Source organism: Nesoenas mayeri, assembly GCF_963082525.1.
Source record: "Nesoenas mayeri genome assembly, chromosome: 3".
In the NCBI taxonomy this organism is placed as follows: domain Eukaryota; kingdom Metazoa; phylum Chordata; class Aves; order Columbiformes; family Columbidae; genus Nesoenas; species Nesoenas mayeri.
In genome coordinates this window covers 78,770,400-78,797,701 of record NC_137544.1, presented here as the reverse complement: position 1 = coordinate 78,797,701, position 27,302 = coordinate 78,770,400, and the positions used below count along the sequence as shown (strand labels likewise).

At 41.1% G+C, this 27,302-nt stretch overlaps 1 protein-coding gene across 6 annotated transcripts; it reads left to right on the top strand.

Annotated features, from left to right (window-relative positions):
• Positions 1–508: 508 nt before the first annotated feature.
• B3GALNT2 (beta-1,3-N-acetylgalactosaminyltransferase 2) lies at positions 509–27,302 on the top strand. Of its 6 annotated transcripts, none has more exons than XM_080342618.1 (12): positions 509–702; positions 9,888–9,981; positions 11,349–11,449; positions 12,518–12,711; positions 13,906–14,001; positions 18,118–18,228; positions 18,893–18,971; positions 20,259–20,442; positions 22,120–22,245; positions 25,861–26,020; positions 26,439–26,495; positions 26,880–27,302. In XM_080342618.1, exons 1-12 carry the CDS (start codon positions 600–602, stop codon positions 27,012–27,014), a joined length of 1,440 nt encoding a protein of 479 aa, XP_080198744.1. In that variant the 5' UTR covers positions 509–599; the 3' UTR covers positions 27,015–27,302. The 6 variants fall into 6 exon arrangements, with proteins under 6 accessions (XP_080198744.1, XP_080198745.1, XP_080198743.1 ...); XM_080342619.1 differs by having other exon boundaries at positions 9,834–9,981; positions 20,388–20,442; XM_080342617.1 differs by having other exon boundaries at positions 9,834–9,981; positions 20,262–20,442.

The window sequence follows — 27,302 nt, the reverse complement described above, 5'->3', positions numbered from 1 at the left end:
GCTGGTGCCCGGCACAGCGCCAAGCTCCAGCCCCACCTGCAGCCCCGGCCGGGCCGCGCTGCGGCAAGAGCGGCGAGCAGGGCCGGAGCGGCGGGAGGCGAGGCCAGCGCCGGGGCCCCAGGGCAGCCCCGCCGGTCACAGGAGGGCAGCAATTCGTTAGGGCAACGTGCTGCTACAGCCCCCGGGGACTCTCCCCCAACATCTGCTCCCCCCTGCCACGTAAAACGCGAGGTAAAGCCGCGCTCCCTCGGCCTTCCCCCGCGAGGAAGGGCTCCCGCTGAGCTTTCCCACCCAGGCAGCTCCCACCGCCGCCCCGCCGTTCGCGGCAGAGCCGGCCCCGCTCGCCTCGGCCTCCCGGGGCCGCGCCGCCCCGCGGCATTGTGGGGGCTGTAGGCGGCCGCCGCCGCCGCCCGCGCCGCCGCTGCCCGCCGGGGCTGGGGCGGAACTGCAGCTCCCGGCGGCCGCGGGGCAGCGGGGCCCGGCCCGGCCGAGCAGCGGCGGCGCGGGGAGGAGCCGCGGGCGGCCGAGTCGGCCCGTCGCCCCGGCGCCGCTGGAAGAGGCCGGCGCGGAGGGGAAGGGGCTGGCTGCGGCGGCGGCCAATGCGAAACTGGCTGGTGTTGCTGTGCCCGTGTGCGGTCGGGGTCGCGCTGCACCTCTGGCTGCTGCTCGGCTGCTCCGGCGGCCCCGGGAGGTACCCGGCAGGTAGGGCAGGGGCGGGTGGCGGGGCTGCCCGGGACACAGGCACCGCGGCTGGGCAGGGCTCCCCCAGGAGCCCGGCGAGGAGGGGTCGGGGCCGCGGGGAAGGGCGCCTGTGCGGCTGGGAAGGGGGCGCCTCAGGGGTCTGGGGCAGTTAACGGGGCGGGGGGCGAGGAGCAGCTCGGCGGCGGCCTCGGGGAGCGGGGAAGGGGTGTGGGGGGGACTGTGGCCGTTAAACGGCCGGGGCCGTTCCCCCGGCCCCGTTAAGCCGCGGTGGTGCCGGCGGCTCCGGCGTTTCTGTGGCGATGGGCAGCGCTCCGGCGGGTCTGCCGGGCGGGAAGGGGGGTCACCCCGCCGGGGAAGAGCGCCCGGGGTGCCCGCGTGACGACTCGTTACGTCGGGCTGGCGTCTGCGATTTAACCCGGAGGTGCCGGCCGCGGTATGTGGCTGTCAGGGGTGCGTCGCGCGTTTCCGTGGGGCAGCAGCCCCTTCTGAGCGCCTCCTGCCCCGCCGGTGCCCCCCGTGCCCACCGAGGGGCAACACTCACCCACGGGGAAGACATTCCCACCAGTTTCGCTTGCGGCACGTCGTTCCCAGCCTTAGGAATAGCTCCTCGCACTGTGCCGTGTTTGCCTTAGCGGTCTGTAAAACCCCCGTGGTGCAAAAAGCTATTAATAGGATCGGGTATGATCTAAGGCAAGTGAAATCAGACTACTAAGGACTCAACATGGTGCTCTTTGTAAAATGAATAAGTTTTTAGGCTGTGAATCTGCACACCTTGTAGAAACAGGCATCCGCTGGAATAGAAACTTTTGCCAGCTACCCATTTGTGCTGTTTGAGAACATTAAGAAACACTGCACAGGACATGTGAAAATACTATAAGGAAAAAATGGTGAGTTTTTAACTTGAAATCTACTTAGAGCTCTGTGTAGCGACCCGGTAGCTTGTTCACTGACAATGCCATGCATCGCAGGCAGCTGTGAGGAAAAAGAGTGCTGCTTTCCCGTGGCGACTAATGGTGCAGGTGTGGAAGGAGCAAGGTCGGTGCATTTGGGTAGTCTGAAGGTGGTGGAGTTGTGCGGGTGTCCACTGTGTCTGTATTGTGGCTGTTGCATGTCAAATGAGCGGTGGTCACACTTGAATTATAAAAGAACCAGAGTTCTGATTGTTAGCCTGAATGCATTTGAATTGTCTGGTTCGTTTGTTCCTTGTCTTTGAGGGTGCCGCTTTTGTAACTTCAGTGAATTAATTTGGAGTTGGGGGTGACAATGTAGAATCTCATGATGACCTCTCCTGCAGAAATGTGTTTTCCACTAACAAACATTTCTGAAGCAAATCCAGAAGTTTCTCAGTTGGGGAGGAAGGGTAGCCTTGCTCTACAGAGATTCACTATTACAATCAGTTATTACTGGAGTTTGTGTTTGCTACTGTGAAACTATGTTGCATTGGATAATGTTAAGGTAATGTTAGGATTAATAATGAAAAGAGAACTTCCATCTTCTCTAAGAAAATGTTCCATAGGATACATTTGCTGTCTTTTTGTATGTCTGATCCTTGTCTGATAATTTAAGGAAGATTCTACCTCTTAGCCATTGAAGTACCATGAAATGTACAAGCTGTAGGTATGGCTGCCTTGGCAGGCGAAAGAAGGATGCGCAAAGGGACCTCTTTTATCTCTGATGTCTTCTGTGTTATATTTTTTTATTATTCTGTGTGGTTTAGGAACATTAATGAATTTGTATACAAGAGTAAAAAATGTCCCTAATAATTAAAACACTTACTGAGTATGAAACTATTTAAGAAGATCCGGTGCTGCCTAATAAAGACAGTCTTATTTAATTTGATTATCGAGGTTTGTGCATTTTTTTTCTTGTTTACTGCTTCACTGGTATGAATAAAAATTAAATATGATCATGGGACAGTGTTTTACAATAGCGGTGACATAAAAATGCATTATTTGTGTGTTACTTGGTATTTCTGTGTAGTGTGTTTGTGTCTCAACGTTTGCAAAATTAGCTACCGGTGGAGGTCAAGAACAGCAGTTCTGTTTTTTGAGTAGTTTAATTCTCCTCTCAATAGTCATAACATACATGCAGACCAATGGAGACTTGTTAAAAAGATGAAAACCTAATTTAGTGATTAGTTAGCTTGACTCGCCAACAGAAGACTGGAATAGACATTCCTGGCCATCAATTCTGCTTAATTTTTCTAATAAGCAGCTCTTGATCTCTGTTGTAAAATGCCAGCTGGGCAGCCTGCGTTTATTTAGCTGAAGGTTGGGGTGGCTTTTTGTTTGTTCACTTGGGTTCCTGGCAGTCTTAGGGAGAGGTTGTTCCAGAAGCTTGCTGTCATGATTAGAAGTGTTTCCTCATTTCTGGCCTAAACTTACTTGCAACTGCTTTATGCCCTTGTGTTCTAAAGTCTTTCAGTAAAAAGGATCTTTCTCCTCCTTCAAGTACACCTCCATCATGTAACCATAGAGATAAAAGGTATCTGCTTTAAACCTTTGTTTTCTTAAGCTGAGCAATTCAAGTACTTCTAACTTCTACTGGCAAAATAGGCTTTCCATTTCTGAAAGGCAGTGTATTTATGTTGTCTGTAGGTCAGGTGATTTTAAATGTGAATAGTGTTCCAGTCTTCCCTTGTTCCACCTATTTCTGTTCTTCTATTGCAGGGGTGTCAAGCTCATTTTCACTGGGGCCCACATCAACCTTGTGGTTGCCTTCAAAGGACCGAATCTAATTTTAGGACTGTATGAATGTAGGAGCAGTTACATTCATACAGTCCTAAAATTAGATTCGGCCCTTTGAAGGCAACCGAAAGACTGATGTGGCCTCTGGTGAAAATGAGCTTGACACCCCTGCTCTATTAGATATACCTCCTTTAATAACACCTTCTTCTCAACTACCCCATGTGAAAGGCCTGTGGTCTGCCTGCATGCTTTGGCCCTCAGTTGTGTTTCTCCCTGTGCTTTATTCCAGTTCTCGCTGTGTTCATGATCACTTTCACCTTGGTGTCACAGAAGATGGAGTACACTGCTTGTAGGCAGTAATCGTTAATTGGAAAAAAATGAATAGGATTGGTTCTGAGGCCAAAGGCAGTGGCCTTTGCTTCAGTGTCCTGACTTTAGTGGCTCCCTTCTTTCTTTTTGTTCATCAGTTAATGGAACTGTAATTCACACTTCTGAGCAAGATTTGTGCAAGAATGTACTTTTAGGTTTAATTGCAGTCCTTGTTGAGCTAGTTACAAACAAGTGCTGTCCAAAGGAAGTTTGTGGGTAGGAAGCTGTAGTTATTTTTTTGTAAAAAATCTTAGATAAGTGCTAATTATAAAATGACCTCAGAAACTTGAGAAAGAACAGACAGACCTGCTTTTAGCACTCCAGGTGGATTCATTGCTTAATTGATGGCACAAGTCTTATTGAGTAGGAAATTACTCATGGTAGGGCTTTGGTTACAGTGCCTAATCAGAAAGCCCCACACATTTGATGTAACACGCTACGTCTTTGCTGATGCCAGTGTCCTTTAAGACATGATTCCTGTTACGTTTCTGGGGGAGTGTGGCAGCTAAGAATTGGCCCTTTTGGTTTTGTTAGAGTCAGTCTTTTACTAGTGAATAATTATGCAACAGATTTAAGAACACCATTTTCTAGAAACTGCTTGTATGCCATCTGTTGTCCTGCAGTTCAGCACGTACTTCTTCAGGCACTGGCCTAATGGAACTGCATACACATTGGTTAGCCCGGCATTTAGTGATCTGCTTTGCAGAATTGTGACTGTTCCCCTTCACAGACTAGCCTGTGTACGTGACAGGTGAGAGAGAAGGAGGGAGAGCTTAACCTGCTTTTAGCTTTTCAGCCCTGAAATAACAAAATGTAGGAACAACCTCCGAGGTTATGAGTGATGTTATATTCTTTAAGAAGAAATTCTGCTCAAATGTGATACTTTATTATTAATGATGTTTAGAGCACCATCATCCCACCAGTATTACAACTGTCACTTTGCAACTCAGAAGGACCCTGCTGTCTTATTTCTTGAAGGGAATGCTGTTGATGGAAAAGAAAAAACAATCTCCCTAGAGAGGTTTTCCTCTTTGAATCTGTAAAGCTTGTTTAAAAGCTTGTCTAGAGGCTTGTCTGTCTCAAGGAGTGCTGTGATCCTTCAGAAACCAGGGGTATACATCTTGGGGATTTTTAGTTCTGGTTTAAAGTAGGTACTGCAGGGGGTCGTGTAGCTCTTCTTGCAGAGCAACCTGTAATGCAGATGAGCTATAGCGTGTTACTTTAAGTGAAGAGGATTAGAGAGCGGGAAAGAGCTGCTTTTGCCCTGTGGTTTGTTCTTTTTTCTGCGTGTGTCAGCATTCTGTGAATACAAACCTTCTTTATATGCAGTTAATTCCTTCCCCCGTGTTTGTTTGGATCTTTCACAAAGCATCGCAGAGGAAAGAAGAAGGCATTTAAAAGTAGGAATATGGTTACAAAGTCACAAGAATAGGCAGAGATAAAAACCTGAAATGTGTGGGGTTTTTCTGAGGGGAGGGGGTGGTGTTCTTTTTTAGTTTTATCTTCTGAAGCGGATTAGTTGAGAATATTCTTAATAACTTCTGCCTGGCATACTTAGTTCCATTCATTGATTAAAAAAAGAACAAAGAAGGAAAAAGAAAGTGGCTGCATGGGTAGCAGAAGGTACAAAGCCCAGCATTCTGTGGAGCTCCCTTGCTTGAGCAGTCTCCCGTGGCAGTTCTCTGGTGCCTGACCGTGCAGGTAAGCCTACACTGCTGTGTTTCTCAATGCAGGCACTAACAAGAAGGCTTTTCTTTGTCCAGTCCAGTTAATGAAATGTGGGAACTTAATAACTTTGGGGACTGTGCACTGTGTCAAACTTGACTGAAAATGACTGGCAAATTTGGTGTTTGGTAGGAGGCTTGTGAATCAAGATATGTGCAGCAGGATCATATTTACTGTGTTTATTGACAAAATCAAACTAAATGATCTCTCAATCTTTTCATCTCCTTATAATGACAGTAAATATAATTAACAGCTTAGCTTGACATTTTACTTGAGAATCAGTCTCACGGGAAGAAGAGATGCATGTTAATCTTTTTAGTTTGGGATTCTGAAAAACTTGAAGAGCTATTGACTGCTGCTGGGGTGGTTAAAATCTGAGCAGGGCCAGCAGCCTGCCTGTCAGCAGTCATCTCTTTCTGTGGCCACCTGACAGGGGACACACCTCTGCATCTTAGCCTTGTCTTCTAAGGGCACAGCTCTGTGCTCTCTATAGGCACTTGTTTACCTCTTCCTGCATCTCTCCCTAACTTTGGTATGTTGGTAGTTCTCAGTCAAGCTTGACGGACAGTTGAAGGTCCCAAAGACCAGTGTTTTCACCAAATTTAATGAAAGTTGGTGACTGAGACAGCTCATACTGAAGTGACAAATTGTACTGGTAGAAATACACGTATGGTCAGACATCAGAGAATTATGTGGGAGCCTGTCCTTACAAATACCAAGCCCAGGAAAGCTTCAGTAAGAGCATGTTATTAACCATGTGACACAAGACTCTGACAGGCTGGACTTAGTAGTTGTAGAGCTCACAGGAGTACTCCTTACGGTTACTGTACAGAACTAAGTGGATCTCAGCAGTTGAGAGAGGGCTGCTTCCTTCCATGTTTTTGTAGCTTTTGCTGTGGGTTAACAGCCTCAGGCAAAACAGCAAAATCAAAGCAGTTTTGTTTCTGATGCTAAAAGAGTGTCAAGCAGGCATTGCACTTTTGGCTACTTACATTCCACTGAGAAGTCTTGGGCTGTGTGATGCAGCTTTAAGACAGTAAGAATTCAAAAGCAATGTAACTGATGATGGTGTGACTGGATTGGAAAGGCTTTCTGTCCTTCTGCACCTCTTCTGTTAGCAACACTTGAAGAATTTGTTGTGGAATGTGGTATGTAGCTTTTTCCCCCCCCCCACCCCCTTCACAAAGTACAAACTTTACAGGGTTTTTTGTCTTTGTAATTGGAAAATGTAAAAGCTTGATTACCTTGCACAACCAGTGCAAGGTAAGAGCAATATAGTATACATTTTTAAGCCTGTTACCAAGACGTAAAATTTTGGCGTAAGTATACACAAAAATACGACATATAAGTTTGGACTCCAGTGACAAGTATTGATTGCTTATATAAATACTTTGTTATTATTGACCGGGAGGTCAGCAATCTCTTCTCTTAACTTGTGCTGCATTAGAGTGTATATATATGCACATACCTGAATTCTCCTTATAAATTAGTAATAGCCTTAGTCCTTTTTTTTTGTTGTGCCTCTGACTTTACGTTCCCTTTAGTGCTAGTTCAGGGAGAGACATATGAATCTATGTTTTTTTCCATAGGAAGTAGAAATGTTTGCTAACAAGCAGAGTTCATTCATTAGGTTTTTGTTAAAGGTTTATTTTTTCAATTTTCAGTGGTTTTAAAAGTAAAATGGCATAAGCCTTCAGACAGAGAAGACAATCTTCTGAATATAGACTGCTGTAATGCTACTTTACTGAGCCTGAAGACGACCTAAAACGAGGAAGAGCTGTCTGTTCTAAAAACAGTAGGATATTAGTTCTGAAGCATCTGTTACATTAACATTCCCACATGAATGGTTCATAAGGAAAAGCTTCACTCATTTTAAAATACAAACTAATTAAAAGTTTGTATATGTCATCTGAGTAGCTTATTTTTAGTTTTTTATTTTTGATTTAAGCCAACTTATTGTATTCTGAGTCAACTCGCCCCATAGACTTCTGCTTTTAGTTTTTCTTTTCTCTAATTTTGGTTTAATGAAATGGTTCTGCTTCTAATTAAAGATGATATCTTAAAAAACAAATCTGTGTAAACAACATCTCATGTGCAGTCCACAAACATGTTAGTCTTCCTATGAGATTTATATCGGAAGGCTTGTGGTTAAGGCTGCAGAAGCTGTTTAAAGAATAATCAAAGGATAGAAGAAGAGCCAGGAAATAAAAGGGATGTGTAAGAAAGTATTATGAGACTATAGAGGAGTTTGCTATAATGTTGTAGTCTTATAAATGCGTGGCTGTCTTGTGTACCTCTACTGTTGCGGGGACCTGGTGGATCTTGGTTATGTTATGGCCTCTGAAGACACACAGACTCTCTGGATAGTCTTTACCAGCATAACAAAAAATTAAGATTATATTCAGATTGACAAATGTGTTTGATTTAGAAGTTTCTTCAGATGTTTTATAGGGCAGTAGGTTTGTATTTAGCTCTGCCAGCAAAAAAATCGTGTTTCTGAACCTTGCCACTAATTCAATGGTTGTTATTAGAGATGCGGTTGACTTTAGTAAAAAACTGAAGAATGAAACTAGTGGCTTGCTGCTTGGGTTTTTAAGTTGTTCTGGGCATAAGTTGATGTAAACTTTCTTAATGCATTAATGTTCAGCTTAAGTTATTGATAACATTGTAACCATTGTCAGTACAGATTCATTTAAACAATTGTGGAACGTAAACTTTTTCTTGAAAATCAGTGTTTGCATGCTTAGAGCTAGAATATTTAAATGGGAAATAGGCTGGGAAAGATTTGTCTGTGGAAACATCTCTCCACTTTCCCTGCTCTTGTACTGTTGTGAGACTCAGTTGCAGACCACTGTTTTATTTGGCTTTGGGACTAGGGAGTCAGGTGCAAGCCATTATCGATACCCCCTAAAGAAGAAAAAGAAAGTTCCACAATCTCTTGATGTTGATTCAGTGCAGAGCAAGGCCAAGGCCTCTCCACTGCACTCTGAAGGTGGAATATAAGTCTAGATGAATGGATGTGTGGTGTGATTTGACACAGCAGTTCCTGTGGCTGGTGCTGTGAGGTCCTAGGCTAGTGAGCAGTTGTAACAAGACCTGTCTATCTTCTCAGTTTCCAAGTGGAGAAAGGGGATGCTAGTACAGAAGGAAGAATGTGGATTATAATTCAGCTCTTTCTATACAGACTTGGAGATATTTTTGGTGTCTTTAAAATTAGATTACAAAAAATCTTGCTTATGCTGTATGCAGTAGTTTAGAGGGCCCCCACATTTATGTTTGTTTTCTTTATCTGCAACCTAATTAAAAAAATAGTCAAATGAGAGGAAAGCAATCCTTTGCTAAAGCTAAATATAAATTTCTCAACTCTAGAATGTCTAATAAATTAAATTATGCAAATTCACTTTAGCTACTTGCCTGACTCTTTGCAGGCTCAAAGTCAGAGCTTCCCAGGTCTCTTTCTGGTCATAAACTTGCTTGAAATCAAGTCCAGCTTTCATGATCTCTAAATTAAAACAGCACAAGCTAAATCATAAGATTACAAGTATTGGCGGTGACATCCAGCTATGAATAAAGCCAGAGCATTCCCCTGATTAGGGATGTAATGCCCCATGTGAAGGCAGAGTGATGTTCAACTTGAAAAGATTAGAAATGATAGGCCTTGACATGCTAGATTGAAATGGTGAGGCAGAGGGGGGTCCAGCAATTTTAAAAAGAAAGGGAAAAATGGGCTTATTTCTGAATGTGGCAGGCCTTGTTTCAATATTTTTTCCTGGGTAGAATAATGGTGAATTCTAACAGTGAGGGCCTGCTACCAGTGATGACAAGCCCCCAGGCTTTAGGGATAAATCATGCTGGAAGAGGTATCAGTGAGCAAGCAGAAGGCCCAGGCTGTCTCAAGAGCTTTGCAGAGAGACCAGTAGGACTTTGTGTCTTGCCCACAAGGTTTCTGATGGCTGGTAGGGAAGAGAAGCCCAGCAAGAGTATGTTTCCAGGAGGCAATTTGCTCATAAGACAGACAGGCAAATATTTAAGGAATGGAAGATGCTGTCAATCAAAACCAAGGCTTATGTTTTCACTTGCTTTGTGAGTTACAGTTTTAGTTTTTGTTTACCTGCATGGACTTGCTCAGTTCATTGCAGTAAAGTTTTCCTAGATTGCTAGTGAAGGTTTTGACATGTTAAAAATATTTCCCTGATTTTGAACCAAGAATGCAATGGTAATTCTACTTCTGTTTTTAGTGTTTCAGGCTCCCAGTACTCTTGCTTTTGAGATACATTTTAATTATTACTTGCCATTCAGACTTGTGGTAATACGTGCATATAATAAGCCTTTGTCACTTTATATTTCTAGGTCCGCTGGCCTTCTTTCCTCAGTGGAAGCTGAAACATTATGATGTTATTGTAGGTGTTTTGTCAGCAAGACACAATCATGAACTGCGCAGTGTTATAAGGGACACATGGTTCAAGCACCTGAAAGAACATCCTGCACTGAGCCAACGGTAATCTCTAGTGTTTTGTAATTTAGGGGGATGGGGACTGGGCGGGGGGCGAGGAGAGACTATAATGCTTAAATGTCATGATTTCATTTTTTTTGATGTATTTTATTTTATTTTATTGCATGATTTGTGAGCATTTTGTATTCTGTTTTCTTTAAATCTGTTTAGTAATGTATAAGAATACTGCTTGTTCTAGACTGGAACTGTTTTTTACACAAGGAATAAAATGTAATTGTTTGACTATGACTGCTGTTTGTTTTTGCAATTAGTTGCCACTGTTCATTAGTGATGTATAAGATTTTCCCTTTTTTCTGTTGCAATATATGAATTGTACAGTATGCAATTTGAAATGCTTAGTAATCCAGGATATTGAAAGCAGGCAGGATCACATTTGGTGAGAAACCCCTACAAGACTCTTACAGTAGCTTTGACTGTACAGTTCAGGTTTATTTCCCACTGCACCAGGCACCCACAGCTGCTGCAATGTGAGTGACCTGCAGAACCCTTCCTGATTGCTTGCATAGGTGTGACAGTCTGCAGACAACTCTGAGAAAGTTCTGCTGCAGTTTATTCCTGGAAACACTCTTGTCTTGATAGGTCTCACATCTTAATACCTGCCTTGCACTCAGTTCAAGATTATTTGAAACATTCTGCATTCAAAAGGCAATGAAACAAAATAATAAGAAAAAAGACAAATAGCTTACCATTCATTAATTTGGTGTCAGCGTGCAGCAGCACAGTGACTTCAGTCAGCTGAAAATGTGGCCTTTCATAGCTTATATGAAGTTCCAGGAGGATATTTAGCTGCTATGTGAAAGACTGGGCTAAGGTGTGTGCTTTTGCTCTTCATACTGCTTGTTGTCTCCTGACTGTGGCACAACCATGATGTGGGCTGGAAAGAGCAACCTCTCGTTTTGTGAAGTTGAGACATTTCATTGTTATGAACAGCCTGGAGTTCATGTTTCTCCTTTGATGCTATTTGTCTTTTTTCTTATTATTTTGTTTCATTGCCTTTTGAATTAGGAATGTTTCAAATAATCTTGAACTAATAACAAGGCCAGGCATGGAAAAGCAGGGCTTCAGGATCCTTCAGTGTTGCCTTAGGTCTTTTTCTGTTCAGTGTGCTGGCTGTCTTGAATCCCATTCCTAGTTGCCAGTCTTCCTGCGCCTCATTATGAAATGTGGGTTTAGAATTGAACCCTTATGAGGGAATGAATGTGGTTGCTCTACCTATACACCCTAATTGCTGATTTTTGAGGTGTTCAATATCTTAATCCTGTGAAAGACAGGCCATTTGTGGTGAAGTAAGTTTATTGAAGGTGGAGGGAGGAGAGAAGAGAACTGGTGTTAATAAAACCAAATTATTTTAGTGTCCTTGTGAAGTTTATAATAGGTGCGTATGGTTGTGCTGTGCCAGTGGAGGACAGAGAAGACCCCTACTCCTGCAAACTTCTGAACATCAGCAACCCAGGTATAGAACTTAACTTTTAAAAATTCTATGGTCTAAACTGGGACTAATCATCTTTCATCGTGAGAGTAGTTTGGGGTGCTTAACTGAGACAGCCACTTTTGAAAATAAATGCCACGTAGAACTTGCTGTCTAAACAGTTCCACAACCTTCCTTTAAGTACCATGTGCAGGCAAGGAAATGGGGTAAGGAAGGGAGGCCATTGACTTCTAATGGCCTTGCATTTTCCTTGCATTGGCAGACTGTCTCTCCTGTATAACGTATGTTTTTACCCAATCTCCGTGTAAAATGAGGTTGGAGAGAGCTGGAATGACCTGGTCCAGTGTCATATGTGAAGACAGTAGCAAGTGCCAGAGTCTCAAGTGTCAGGTGGACTTTTCTGGTGATGCAGTGAATTCTAAGCAAGTCTGGCTGATAAGCTTTTCGGAGTCTGGCTGAGAGAGGGAACAATTAAGAAATGTACCATGGAGGTGAAAATGAAATGCTGCCATACAAAAATTCCTAACTGAAATTGTAAATTCTTCGTGTCACTGTTTTTTCTATTTAATTTTTACTCTTTAATTGCAAGTAAGCCCTGATTCACCATAAAATGAAACTTACGTTACTTTATCTTTGAGTGGCAACATCCAGTCTCCCACAAATAAATGGTACCTCAGGGCTTAGGGAAGAGATAATGCCAAAAAGCAGGCAGCTGAATGAAGTGGAGGTGTATGCCATTTTGATACATGAATAATTATTTTAATATGCTACTATATACATATTCATGGCATAGCTTTTTTGTCATCACTCTGTTGATTTATTATGTTCCTAATATTTTCTCTGTGCCTATGTAGGCACTGATTTGCAGTTGCTGGTAGCTGGCAGATTGCTGCATCGCTCTCTATGAGTTTCTCCTTGCTGCAGTCTGCAGCCAGTTGTATTTTCCTCTCCAGCGTTTGATTATTCTTGTGCACTTGCGAGCTATGCTAATTAATCAGAATGCTTTGCATGTATCTAGTGTGCTTTGTGTGTATCCAGTTCAAGAACTATGAAGTCTTCTCACATTACCTCTGTCCTTTCTTCTTCATACAGTTTTGAATCAGGAAATTGAAGCATTCAGTCTCCCTGAGGATGTACCTTCCGTGCTATCTGAAGACAGAATTGTCAGTGTGAACTTTCGTGTACTTTACCCCATTGTCATTACCAGTCTTGGAGTATTTTATGAGGCTGATGGGGTGGGATTCCAGAGGAACATCACTGTAAAACTGTACCAGGCCGAACATGAGGTAGGGTATTATAGTCGTCTTTTGAAAGTGGACTAAAGCATGTTCTCTAGAGCGTGGATTAAGTTCTTACAGAAAGCGATGTGCTGTGTTGATGATTTAGAAGTACTTAACTGACAAGCATATGAATTATGTTTTTCTTCTCTTTCATTGTAAATTCTTATTCCACAGATATATGTACACATGCAAAAGATGAAATTCACAGTGCTATGAGTTAATTTAAACGCCCTTCCTAAAGAGCACTTATATCTGATTCCAAGACACAATTTTCGTTGCATTTGAGGTTCTGAAGTATTGATGGGTATTAAGAAATAAAAAATTGATTGTTGAATATTTTTAAAACGTGTGCAGAAAGATGCATTTGGTGCCTTGAAGTGCAGAGATGAAGGGTGGTTGTATTTTTTCCAAGTTTCTCTTCTGGCAAGACATTTTGAGATTTCTAGAAACTAGTATTGTTTACAGGTAATAATCAAATTTCAGTGATAATTCCTCCCCACTACCAAGCTGTTATGAATTTCATAGAATGGCTTAGTACTGACCTGGAGGAAGAAATCAGTGAGCATGGTGGTTGCATTTGGGATATTGTATTTATCTCTACCAATAACTTGATAGGTCAATTTCATGACTTCTGGCTATGCTACAGTAGAAAGAATTTTAAATTTGAGCTAATAGTTAAAATTAAGTACAGAAAATATACTGAAGTATGACTTTTATAATGAAATTCCAAAGAGTTTGGTTTATAATAGCAAAAATAAAAAAACCCCAACAACTGTAATTATGTTTATGTTTGTTAAATGGTAGAATTCTAAACACTGAGAGCCTCGTAACTTGATCTGCGTTAGCCTTTTGGTTCCCATGAAGGAGAAAAGTTAGTATCATAGGAGTGTTTTCTGAAGATTAGGAATCTGGCAATGCAGCATCTTTGTTGTTTGTTGTTACCTAAGAGCTGTCTGGTGGCCCATGTAATATAGTAGCATTTAAGTTTTAGGGGTCAGCATCCTCTGTTGCTTTTGTCACATCAATCCAACATTTGAGTTCTGTGGAGTCTGTGAGACTAAAACTTTCACTAAGTTTTATACAATCAATAAGCCTTTTCTCCATTCCAACTGACTAAGATGATCAAGATTTGCATTATCTCACAGCACTTTAAATTTGTGTTTTGGTTATTTTGAACTCTTTTTTTTCTGCTATTCACAGGAAGCTCTCTTCAGTGCTCGCTTTAGTCCACCAAGCTGTGGAGTGCAAGTGAACAGATTGTGGTACAAGCCAGTAGAGCAGTTCATTTTGCCAGAGGTATGTCCAGTATTGGAACTGCCTGCAGTTCTTTTAAGTCAAATGGAGAGACCAACTGATAAAACCGTCCTTTGCAAGAGGCAGAAAAGGGCGAGTGAAAACCTCTCGTTGAGGGGGACATGCTGAAATCCAGAACTTCTTTTTGACCATCTCATTATCACCAGTAGTTATAAAGCAAAAGCCCAAAAAATACAAATTGATTAAAAAAATACATGGACAAATAGTAGAAGTTTCAGAAACGTTTTCAGTTTCTGAGTGAAAATTGTACCTGCTTTGATTCTATGAGAGAGTTTACCAGAGAACGGGATACTTCTTCCTCCCTCCAGCTTTTTCAGACATTAGTTCACAACATGGGGAGGCGAGGATGGCACAGGTTTCTAGGGAAAAGAGGTTTCTGCTTCTCATGTCTTGGACATAAAAGCAAGATACTGTGTGTTGCATTTGCAAGGACGTTTGAATAGTTGTAATAAAGAAGCACTTACTTGAGACCTACTGAATTCTTGGTTATTTCTTTTGTGGCAGCAGCAGTGAAGAATTTTTTGTTTGTTGATCTGTAGTAGGGTCTATCTGTAATACACTATTGATAGATGGAGTATGTGCTGTGCAGAAGGCTGACATTTGGATTTTAAAAACCTGTCACTATCCTATGGCTGAAGTGGCATTTTTGTGTGTGTGTCTGGTGGTGGGTTTGTGTGTGTGTGTAATCCTCTTTGGGATTGGGGTTGCAGTCCAAGAGTAGGGTTTTGGCATATATTTGTGGCTGCTTAGGAAGGAAGGTGCTTAAACACAGAAGGAACATAATACAGGTAGGGAAAAACCTGTTATTATTATAGTAAAGGTTTAGTGAATGCAAGTTGACTCAGAATGAGAATTCTAGTTCAGCACACCCTCCCAGGTACGAGGAATTGTTCCCAGTGGACCAGTGATGTCTCACTAGGTATGTCAGCTGCCATTTTAGGCTGTTTACTTTCATTTAAATATTCTCCTGTATGACTGGATCCTTGCTGCTATTTCTGTAAGTTGTTTTTGCGTCTGGGTTGTTTTGTTATGCAATAAATTATTTTATGAAAGAGTAGAGCAAGAGAATACTGAAGGTGGAGGTGAGGACATTTGGGACTGGTTTAATCCCTGGTTTATTCCCCTGACTCTCTAAGAATGAATGCATTTGGAAACCTGCTCCTTTTAAGAGGAATCTGCAGCTGATAGATTGGTTTATCATCTTAAACAGTTTTTCACTGAATACTGTGCAAGTTTGTTATGCTGGCAGGAGAACTTTCAGGTGAGCAGACCTCTTGCAGTATTTTGTGCATATGTTTTGACAATGTAATTTGATATCAAAATGATTTGGAGTTTTTTACTTTTTAAAAAAGAGTATTGGTTACCAAGTAATTCGGTAGTAAAACATGTCAGCTTCTTCCATGTCAGATTTTGTTCTGATACTAAAATTCTAGGCAGTTGTAATTTTGCTATAAATAATTGCATTTTTCCTGAAAGGCAGATGGGAAGTATTTCATTTGAAAAGGGGATATTAGTATTCATATATTTCTTTGTGTGGGCTTCCTTAATCTGATACATGTCGTGCTGAATGCTTACAGGATAACATGATGTTTCTAGTGTAGATGAATAGGGCTTATGCACAGCATGTAGTCTCCTGTGACACTTAGGATGCTGAACCATATGTGATGATTCAGAGGAGACAGAACGCCCACAAGTTCCTGTCTGTTTGAGAGCAGTAAATTTAGTGAACTGCCTAATTGTCATGAGGTGGTTTCTGAGACAATATCTATTCTCTGCCTTTCCACCTTCAAGAAGTAATGGATTGTACAGGCTGCTAAAGAGCTTCATTCGTCTTCCAGCTGAAGTGCTGCTCTTTCTGCTTGTCTTGGGGAAAGGGAGGGAAATGCAGCATTAGAATAAGCATCTGGCAGGCCAGATTGTCAAAGACAGAATCGATCATTCAGCTTTGGAACAACTGAAAGCACAGAAGAGCAGAACCGCTACCAGAAAACTAAAACTCACACAGGGGCTTTTACAGCCAAATCTTAGCAATGCACGTATTTTGACAAAAAGCCGTGGGCCCCTTGCATGAAAATGGGACTCCGTGCTATGCATACTGTATATGACTAATGGGGAGTAGTTGGAGAAACAAAAAGCACAGTACTGTTTAACATTAGGAAGGGAGCTTGGCAGGGCTGCATTATGTCAGTACACCTGTTCGGTATTCACTGTAAATGCCACTGTGCTCTGGCAGCAACAGGGCTGGAATTTAAATGGGGAAAAACAGATGATGTAGTCTCAGGTGTGCCACTAATGTGTTGCTTTAAGCATTTTCAGGCCTCAGCTTTCATTAAGTGGCTTAGAGAAAGAATAGCTAAAGGGTAAAGTAATGAGAAAATTTGCTTACAAGTCTCTCAACCTGGAAAATAATGATAGTTTGCAGCTTTAGAACACCTTGCATTGAGGTGTTAAGACTCTTGGTACATGTGTGAAGTCAGTATCACTGATAGTCAGTGGTGAGAATGTTTCTGGCTGATGAGGAGTGAAAGGACTCTCAGGTTCACTAAACGATTTACCAAAGGCTGTGTTTGTAAACAAGGCACACAAGTGGGATTAGAGCCCAGTCCCTACAGCAAAAAAACATTGGAATGGGGGGAAATGACAGCCACTGCAAATAGAGAAATGGAGCATGTGGGTTTTACTGTGCACAATGTTCTGGGCTTCTGCCACTAAAAGAAAATCTTAGTAGTGGTCCATTTGTTTTGATAAGTGACAGGTAATTAAATAAACAAGGGGAAGGTATTGAGCGTGCAAGTCAGGCTTGAATAAATGCTGACTAGCTCCACTATTAGATTATAAAGCTGGCATTATAAATAATAGATGGGAGGCTTCTGAAACATGCAGCTGTCATTGAATACCAGGACTGCTGTAGATGTTAAGACCTGCCTCTAGAGGAAAGCAAAGAATTGAGCTGAACTCTAAGCTAGACTTAATGGTGTGTCACTAACTGGAGAGTTTCTGAAGGTTTCTAGAGTACAAGGAAGCTGAAATGGGGAAGTAAACAGATTTTCTACAGCAACAGAGATGCATCTGCAAATAGTTGAAACAAGTTGTTTCTCTGTTCCAAGGTGCACACTACCAGTGTTTCTCCCGTGAAACTGGGAGAAACAAAATGGAATGCGCTCATCTAGCAGTCAGGAGTATAATAACCCTACAACTACACTGTTGTACCTTGTTGTAAGGGTAAAATTGCTTTAAAAAAATTAAAAATATAACACTACCAGTACTTTTACCTGTACAACATATCACTTGTCCCTTTGCATGTTCTCAGGGGTCTTCAGGAAAGTCTTATATAAAATGGGTAATAGCTAACTGTTAGATGGATTAGTTTAAAGTAGAGATGAAATGCTTTCAAACGCAAGCATTTACACACACACACACACACACACACACACACACATACACACATATATATGCAAACAAACCATGGGGTGACACAACTTCAATTGACAGTTTAAACCAGAAAGGTTTAAAGACTTGTCCTTCTCCTTCTCCTTCTTTTTCCCTGTCAGCCAAGATGTGAGGTCAAAGTTCTGCGACTCTCCTACAGTAGCTTGTGGCAGCTTTGCCGGCATAAAGGTGGCTGTATTTTCCTTTGAGTTTTGCTGATGTCAGGCTCGAGTCTCTGATCTTTGGTTTTGACAGATAACTAAAAAGCAGCACTTATTTCCAAATCTGTTTAAACATATTCTCTTTGTAATGCAGGATTTTATAGCTGATTTTTTAGAAGTTCACTTTAGGTCACCTTTAAATGCCATCTTAATGATGTTAGAAAACCAAAACCTTTTACACTAGACTTCTGTTAAAAGTTTAATGTTCCTAATATAGAGATTCATGATTACTCTTAAAAGCATGACTCTGTGTTACTGAGTTTCACCAATGTATTTCTTTTATGTGTAACTTAATTTTTTTGAAGTGTAAGCAAAACATTTATGTTGTGTATTCAAGATATATGTTGCGTGAAGTTGACTGTTTTAAAAGAAAAACCCCCGAACTGTTTGATTTTCAGCCTTTGAAGTCTTTGAATACCTGCCTAACAGTGTTTTGCTCTCTTGCCAGAGTTTTGAAGGTACCATTGTGTGGGAGAGCCAGGATCTTCAGGGCCTTGTTTCAAGAAACCTTCATAAAGTGATGGTGAATGATGGAGGGGGTGTTTTCAGAGTTATTACAGTGAGTCACCTTGCTTCGCTTCCACCATGTTTCTATTTTTCCTATAGGTCTTGGGTATTTAGCATTTTGCTTTCCCGTGTTTCTCTGTAAGTCGTTAATTGAATTGGGCTTCTCCTGTTGTCTCAGAGGGGAAGTTTGCTTTGCCTGGGAAAACAACAAGGGCATGCAAAAAATGATGCTATTTTCTTTAGTTTTTAAGGGAGTAAAGTTTACCTATTGCCTTTGTCAGGTGTAAACCAGTGTCAGTAGGTCAGGGATGGCAAAATGTGGTCAGAATTCCTGTGCTAAAATCCCAGCTGATGGGATTAAGCCTGTTTTCTGCATTTTGGCAGCGTCTCTCTTTCTGTCAAAACGTTTCTTGCTTAAACATGCTCTGCTGTTGTAAATTATCCAGAATAACTTCACTTTTTTTTTCTCTCAACTTTAAAACTAGTTTTCTAAAAGTTTCAGTGGCACCACTGGTTTTTGGTGAAACTTCAAAAAATGCCACAAAACTTCACAGTTAAAAATCTTAGTTGTAGTCTTTTGTTGTGCAGGTACCTAAACCAGAAGAGCTTTAATTCATTCTCAGTTGCCAGAAAACTTTACACCTTGAAATCACAGGGAAAGATACATCAGTCATGAGAGCTGAACTGATTTCTTCCCATTAATGTGTCTCTGGCAGGCAGGGGAAGGGTCACTGCCACATGAACTCACAGAAGGTGTGGAGGGAATAGCAGGTGGTTTTATCTACACTATTCAAGGTAAGTCTGTAAAACATAGATAGCATCATGTTTGATGTTATCAGAAAACAGGGAGTTGAATTTGCATTTCTGAGGTAAAATGCATGCTATCTCTATGAACTTGGTCAACTTAATTTTTTTTTAGTAGAAACAATTAATTTATTTTTGGTTTTTTTTATGCCTTATGTCAGTGTCCTGATGTGGTTTCTCTGCTTGTTCTTTGTCAGCCACCTTAAGTTACTTGCATCCCTTTGTCTTTTTATTAACAGAAGTACCATTTTTATCTCGACTCTCTTCTCTGTCCTTGTTTTTTGTTATTCAAACCCAAGTTAGAAAATGTTGTGCAGTGTGGTCCTCAAGAAATCTTTCCCTAATAATTTTCACATTTTTCCAGTCCTGCTACTTTTAGAAGTACTGTGTCATAATATTTAATATTAACTACTGACAAACAGTGACTGCCTAACATAGCTTGCTTTTCCACCTCTATTTTTGCCGGTTTACACTTATTTCAGCAGAATGTTCACAGACCCTATAGGAGTCCTTTCCATTGTCTGAGATTTCAGCCACAGAGCACTAGAGTTGATGTATTCTTATCGGTCCATCATAGTCAACATAAGTAGTGACTTTCAGAGTGTTACTCCTGTGTTTTTGTAGCTAGGTCTGGCAGATATAAATTGGGCAGAACTGTTTTCTTGTCATCCATGTAGGCACCTAAATGGAGGTGTGCTAAAGCCCTTCCATGCTGTTCTTCAGTGCCACAAACTATTTCCTTACCAAGAAGTTCAGTATTCTTGCAGTATCTATTTAGCTTTTATCTATAGTCAGTTACGTGATGAAATTCAGCAGGGACTACCTGTGCTACATCACAGCAATGCCAATTTGATTATATTTAGCATAGGAGGTTTTTGTTTGTTTTGGGCTCTGTTTTGTAATGCTAGATATATATGCTTAGACATAATTGATATAACAGTAGCCTTTTTACTTTATCAGTAATAGCAGAGTCCTGGAGAGCTCTTTAATATTGAGAACCTTAAAAAGTTGAATTCTTTTATTACTGAAGAGAATACTTTTTTATTTTAAACTTTGTGTAATCTGTATCAGACCTTATGCAAAAAAAAAAAAAAGTCTTCGTTACTATACAACTTTTAATAGAAATTTTTGAATTAATCTTAGGATTTTCATAACCCCATTGAGTTGAACACTTTTTGAGATTCATTTTGTCAGTATGTTGTGTATGATCGAAGAAAAACATGTGAAATAGTGTGTAGATATGCATCTTAGTTTAATGATGGGTGCTGCTTCTTTCAGAAGGCGATGCTCTTTTAAAAAGCCTCCATACTCGCCCAGAAAGGTTTACAAGTCACATAAAAAATCTTGAAAAAGAAGATGCTTTATTGAAGGAAGAGAGCAGTACCTATGATGATATTGTTTTTGTAGATGTTATTGACACTTACAGAAATGTTCCAGCCAAACTGCTGAACTTCTACCGATGGTAAGTTGAAAAGAAAGCATTTTGTCTTAGGAATGTTGCTGTTTGTAGTGTAAGATGATCCAGCATGTTACGTTATCTGACAGGTTCCATGAAGTACATGCCTTATGTGATTTACTTCATTTAAGTTATATTTCTCTCTTACAATTTTGTGGGCACGTAGTGTATCTAATGAATAAAGTAACAGGATCTGTATTTCTTGAATGCTGACCCATGGTGCCTTGACTAAGCATGAGCTGGCAAGACAGGCTTCTGCTCTAAGAGTCCAGATGTGAAAATCTTCATGTCTCTATGTAATTTCTTTTGTTTTGGACTGAAAACCAGCAGCTTTAGTGTTTTATAGAATGGCTTTTGGCCAGCTCGTAAGCTTAGTGTTTCAGTTTGTGGTCATTGACTCTTGTCCTGACACCAGGCACCACTGAAAAGAGCCCAGCTCTTTCTTTACACCCTCCTTTCAGGTATTTATACACAGCGATGAACTCCTCCCTGAGCCTTCTCCAGGCTCAGCGGTTCCAGCTCTCTCCTCACAGGAGGGAGGCTCCAGTCCCTTCAGCATCTTGGTGGCCCTTTGCTGGACTCACTCCATGCAGTATGTCCGTGTCTCTTGTAGTGAAGAGCCCAAGGCTGCTCACTGTACTCCTGCTGTGGCCCCAGCAGCACTGAGGAGTGGGGGAGGATAGGAAGCTTTTGTAAGGGGGGCACAGAAGGCTGAGAGGAGGAATTTTCTATTACATTGTCTGTGGTGAATCAAATAAGTTATTACCTCTAATTTGCAATTCTTTCCATTACTCTGAGAGAACTGTTTCAATTAATTTATGTTGCTGTGGAGTAAGAAATATAGCTGACAGTTTTATTAATGGTTTCTTGCAAGATTATGCACTTATTTAACAAGTTTCATGGTTATGAATGTAACTGAAAAGCCGAACCAGTTCAGTTCTAAAAAGAGCGTTTAAATGTCAAGACTTAGATCTTCATGATCATTTCTTACAGGTTAGCAATTTTTTTCAAGATTTAGTAATAAAAAGCTTAAGAAAAATGCCTTTCTCTGTAAGGGAGATTACCCTTAAAACCAATCTTTGTTAATCAACCAAGGAATAATCCCTAGAATCTTAAGCTTCTTTGTTTATTTTACAAGTGACAAATTTTCAACTATTTCAGGCAGCTAAAGATTAGTTTTTCTCATATTTGAAGGGTGCTTTAGTGAGGAAGAGCGAGTGCCAAGCTGTTTCCACAGATGTCTATTACAACCTTCTACAGTTGTGTTGCACTTGAACTGACTGTCTCATCCTGAAGAGTAGGCTACTGACATGGAGCCAGTGGCTTTAACAGCTGTGCTGCCATCATCACAAGGGATTCATATCCTTCTGAGCCCAATACTGTTTAAGACAGATTCACTAGTAAATCCACCATCTGTCCTGGAGAACAAAACTTCAAGTTTATTTTCTTCAGGTCATACACAAATCCATGTTGTAAGATCATGCAGCTGCATCTCCTTTGTGTAGGATAAGCAGTCAGCCTTGATCAGTAGGGAAAACATTTAAAAGTCAAGGGTAGGAAAGACATTCCTTTCCTCTTCCTTCTCCCTCTGCTTCCCAGAAAACCCTTGTGGAATGTTCTGTTGTGTAGCTGTGGCTTGTGGGCTGCAGCTCAACATCTCATCACTTTTCTTTTTGGCTACAGGACAGTTGAATCAACAAGTTTTGATTTGTTGCTGAAGACAGACGATGACTGTTACATTGATTTGGAGGCTGTTTTTAACAGAATAACACAGAAAAAATTGGACAGGCCAAACATTTGGTGGGGAAAGTGAGTTGGTTTTTTTTAACTTGTCTTTGAGAGCTACCATGTCTTTAGTGAACAGTTTACTGCTTTAAGCCTTTTCTGCTTATGGAAGCTAGTTATGAAAAGCAGGACTTTTGTATGTATAGAACTTTGAATCTCAAAATACAAAAATTAGTACTTTACAGTAGCTTTCCAGAGTATGCTTTTACAATGAGTTGAACTTGCTTGAATACCCTACATAGTTTAAATGTATTGTGTATGTCTTTGTCGTGGTACTTAAACAAAAGTATTCCAGCAGTAACGTTAAAATGCAAGTACATACTAGAATTGCAAATGTTACTTTTTTTGAAGCCACTGTGATTTTTTTCTGGTGGGCTTGAGGAAACAAGGTACACAGGAGAAACAAAATTGCCTTTATAATCTGCACTTTATTTTGAAGTCTGTGAATGACAGGTATAGCTGCCCGTTTTGCTGCTGTCTGAAGTGGTAGGTCTGATTCATGAATTCTTGAGTGAAGTTCCCAGCCTGCATTACACTTGTGTAATGAGCAGAAATGCTATGCTGCTATAGCATTCCATATAGCATAATGGCATAGTGTGTCTTCCTGTTGCCATCTGCTTACTGAAGAAAAGCTGCCCTTTGCTGCTACAGATGTCTTTCTCCTCAGATCTGGTACTGACTGTTGCTTACCCCTAAGGTGATTTAATAAAGTGTGTGTGTGTGTGTGTGTCAAAGTGCATGGAATAGCTGACTGTCTTGTGACAATCTCAAAGATCTGAGTGGTGGGCATGTGTTCTATAGCCTGTACAAAACCCCTGATTGCCTGGTGCTTGTTAAGTTGTATTGGAACTACCTTTACCACAAGGCAAGGCAATAGTGAAGGCATGATAGGTTCATTTTAGCAATGTAAAAGGTCAGGAACTTGATGACAAGATGGAAAACAACTTGCAAAACGAAAAACAGCACTACATATAAGCTGCCTGGGCTGTTGCCTCAGCTGCTCTAGGGAAGGCTCTTTGCTGTAAGAGCTGAGGATGTGATACTGAAGAGATTGCCCTCCTTTCCTTGGTGTCCCTACCTATGCAATGGTCAGTGTCACTGCCTACCGTGAGCCTGGTCCTTGGCTATCGTTTTCTGGTTGTGTGGTCAGTTCAGTAACCACTAAATGTAAAGGAGTCTTCTGGAGTGGTTTTGGGGAATCCTTCCAAGCTCTTCTACCTTTTAACTCAGTGACATCTTCTATATTAAGACTTGAGCACTGGTGAAAGTGCAAATGAAATGCTGGTAGGCTTCTCTGAGAGCTGCTTCTGGTGCATGGAGACCTTAACTGCCTGAGCAGAAGGTTAAAATATCTGGCCCTTGAAGTGACTTTGACTTTATTGTCTCCCTTCCTTCTGCTCCTCTGAGTATGTGCCTGAGAACTCAAACTTTGCTTTCTTCACCTAGACCTTGTTAAGCTCTCTAGTTCAGACAAGTTTCCTGTTCGTTGTCCAGTGTTCCTTATAATAATTAATTCCTGTATTCTTCGAGATTTATCAGAATTCTTGTGAATTATAGAATTAACAGCTTACTCTGGCAGAATCAAGGATGAGATGTCAGTGAAAACTGGGAAGGGAATGCTTTGGATTGAGCAGTACTTACTTAAGTGTGCTGTTAGCCCTTTTCTGTCTCCCACTTCACGTTGTGTGGTGGTGGTGTTCATTAATTTTAACTTACCACTTTAAAAGCTTATCTGGTTAATGTAGAACATCTCAGAACTGCAAGCAGGACTGCAGCCAAATGGGCTGGGTACCCTACTGCAGAACTTTGGCTCATCTTAGATAAAACACACTTAAGTTACTGCTATTCTGTTCTTTTAAAACTGCAGTCAAAAGATAGTCACCCTCAGGTGTGAGAGAGAAGTCTTTGATGGATGGCTGATCATGTCTGCAAATGACCCCATTTATGATGGGGTAAAATGTACCAAGCTGTTTCTGAGGGAGACTGATTCTTATATGAATACCGTAAATTAAAAGGCAGTCCACTGAAGGTGGCTCATCTACAATTCTATGGAAAGCAGTGGGAGTTCATATACTTGAAGTTTTCCATGAAGATATGTAATACAAACTTCCCCTTTTCCTGGGGTGTAAGATACGCTGTTGAGTGTAACATGCTTCAAGTTTTAGTAACATATTTCTAGTCTTAGAATAGCCACTGAATGAACTTGAGGATTGATAAAATTTGTTTCTGCAGACTGAAAAATGCATTTGCTGAGTCTTGTTGTAGAAATGGTGTGTTAAGGTATCAAGTAATTTTATTAAGTTACTGACAAAAAGAAATGACAAGTCATGCTGGGAGAGAAAAGCTGGACAAAATATCATATTTTCAAGTATGTCTGTGGAGAACTTCATGTAGGGGTGACATCTTCAAGTGTAAACTCTGGAATAGTCAGAGTTTTCAGGTAGGGCAGTGTGAGATGTAGTGAACAACAGTGAGATCACTAGAGAAGTATAAAATGATTAGTAAAGCAGGTGCCCCTCAAACTTGCTAGAGTGGAAGATACTGACTAAAGTGAATTCAGGTATCAGTTATGACTTTTATCTACCTGGTGCTTCAACATGTCAGCTTCAGCTGTGACTGTGTAGAGTCTGACAGCTGGTCTGCCACTCAGCTGTAATTCCTCCCTTAAAGGGGTTGTTTTTTGAGGGTAACAGTTCTTAGTAGTTCACTAAAGCTTTTAGCTGCTTTTGACTGAATTCAGCAACACTTGAACTTGTTTGCAAAAAGGGGAAGAACCTGCTGCATTGACAGTTATGCCACTCAGCTCTGAGCGCATGAAGTACTTGTAGGGTAAGAGAAGCGCAATACCGGCCTGTTCCAGAACAGGAAATGTGGGACGCTTCTTCCTGGCTGAGCCAGCAGCCTGACAGGGTCTGTAGTGATGGGTGGTGCAGCTGTGTGTTATGCCAACACTGCCTGGGGATGGGTGTCAGTGTGGAGACTGCAGACACAGCACTGTTGGCTTTCTGCAGGCTTGTGGTAGTAGATACAATCTCCCCTAGAGAAGACAACTGCCAGGAAGGTTTTATGTAATTCTGTGACAGCAGTCTTTGCTGAACATCACTTTGTTGAATTTCATTTGGAAAACAGCTCAGAGAGGGTATATAAAAAAAGACCTTTGCTTTGCTTCCAGTTTTTTAAAGAGCTCATAGTTTTATCAGGAAAATAGAAAATAGATTGTGTAACATCACTGTAACTGCATGTCTGCTGTAGGCACCAACTTTGTGTCCTGTTAATTAACAAAAGGAGGTTGGACACAGATGTGCCTGTTTAAGAACATAATTAAGGATGCTTGCGCTTACCTGGATCAAAACCTACCAGCAGGTGCAGAGGTGCTGAAGACCTGAATGTCAGCATTGTGTTTGTTTCTGTTCTGACAACTTTATCATCTTATTATTCAAGATTGAGACCAAACAACTTATGCTTTCAGCTGTTGTGTTCAATTAGATGTGTGCCCTACAGAAATAAGCATCACAATTAGCATCACTACCTACTTCTTCCTCTTAATATTGTTTATTGTCAGTGTTACTTCAGTTAGAAGTATTCAAAGGTTTCACAGAGGTCTTTGTATAAACATCTCACATCTAACATGGTCTTCAGTTTCAGACTAAATTGGGCAGTTGATCGAACTGGGAAATGGCAAGAGCTGGAGTACCCAAGTCCTGCATATCCAGCCTTTGCTTGTGGTTCCGGCTATGTCATCTCCAAAGACATCGTTCAGTGGTTGGCAAGCAACTCTGAAAGATTAAAGACATACCAGGTAGTAAAATCCCGGGTCAGTTCTTCTATCTTAAACTGGTCTGGGGAGCAGCATGTGTACTGGATGAGCTGGAAAGAACATTACTCGAGTGTTAGTGTTGGGTTCCCCTGGTTGATGCTGGCTTTTTGCAGTGGTGTTGGTCACTATGCTTAGTGTCTGCTCTAGTTCAAAGCACAACTGTTTTGGACTGAGAACCTCTGCAGCTATAACCTTGTTTTTTGTAGTCTTTTGAGAACAATGTATTATCACTGGAAAGCTGGGAGGATTAATTTAACACCTTTAAAACAGCCAGACAGGTTTTTGTAGTCACCATTTTTTACTGCTGGTACATAATGTAAGTTGTTCTAGTTAACAAAATCATGCTTTGTGCTTTCTTGGTGCTAACATCTATAGTTTTTATTTTAATATGTTGTCTCAGGGTGAAGATGTGAGTATGGGCATCTGGATGGCAGCTGTAGGACCCAAGCGATATCAAGTAAGTCTAAAGAAATTCTCTGATCTTATAGAAAGAGAACATGCCTGTTGCTCCAAGTAGCATAAAATAGAGGAAATGCTTTTTCTTTAAAAAAAGACCGAAACTGCCATTGGATTAAAATCCAGAAAACACTTGTTAAAATGTATTTAAAAGAAAAAACAAACATAAACCAACCTCCTCCACTACCAGTAGCCCCCACTCTCCACCCCCCTGTTCTCTGCAAAAGTCTAGCAGTTCAGAGAGGGACATACATCTCTAGTTGGTGAGCTCTGCTTGCAAAGTTTGTTGCTGGAAATATTGAAAACCTGATTCTTGGAAGTAAAGACTTTTGAAGACTAAATTCTCAATAAGAAAAAACTGTTGAAATGGTGCTCTCTCTAACAGGATAGTCTCTGGTTGTGTGAGAAGATGTGTGAGAGTGGCATGCTGTCCTCCCCCCAGTATTCTCCACAGGAACTGAGAGAGCTCTGGAGATTAAAGGAACTGTGTGGAGATCCTTGTAGATGTGAGGAAAGATGATGGACTTGCCTCGGAAAACAGGGTAGCATATAATGATCATGGATAAGTATACATTTGGATTCATTCTGGGAATAATAATGAATATTAAGGTTATCTTTTAACGCTGAGTTTCAACTAAAGTATAACAATATTTGCACATCACTTTTGATAATTACAAGTGGACTGATACTACTCATTTTCTATAGTATAGATGTTGATCTGACAAAAACCAAAATGTTTAAGATAAAAATTTTCCTTTTTATATAAAGTCAAAGACCTACTTGTAATTAATAAATGCACATAAGAATG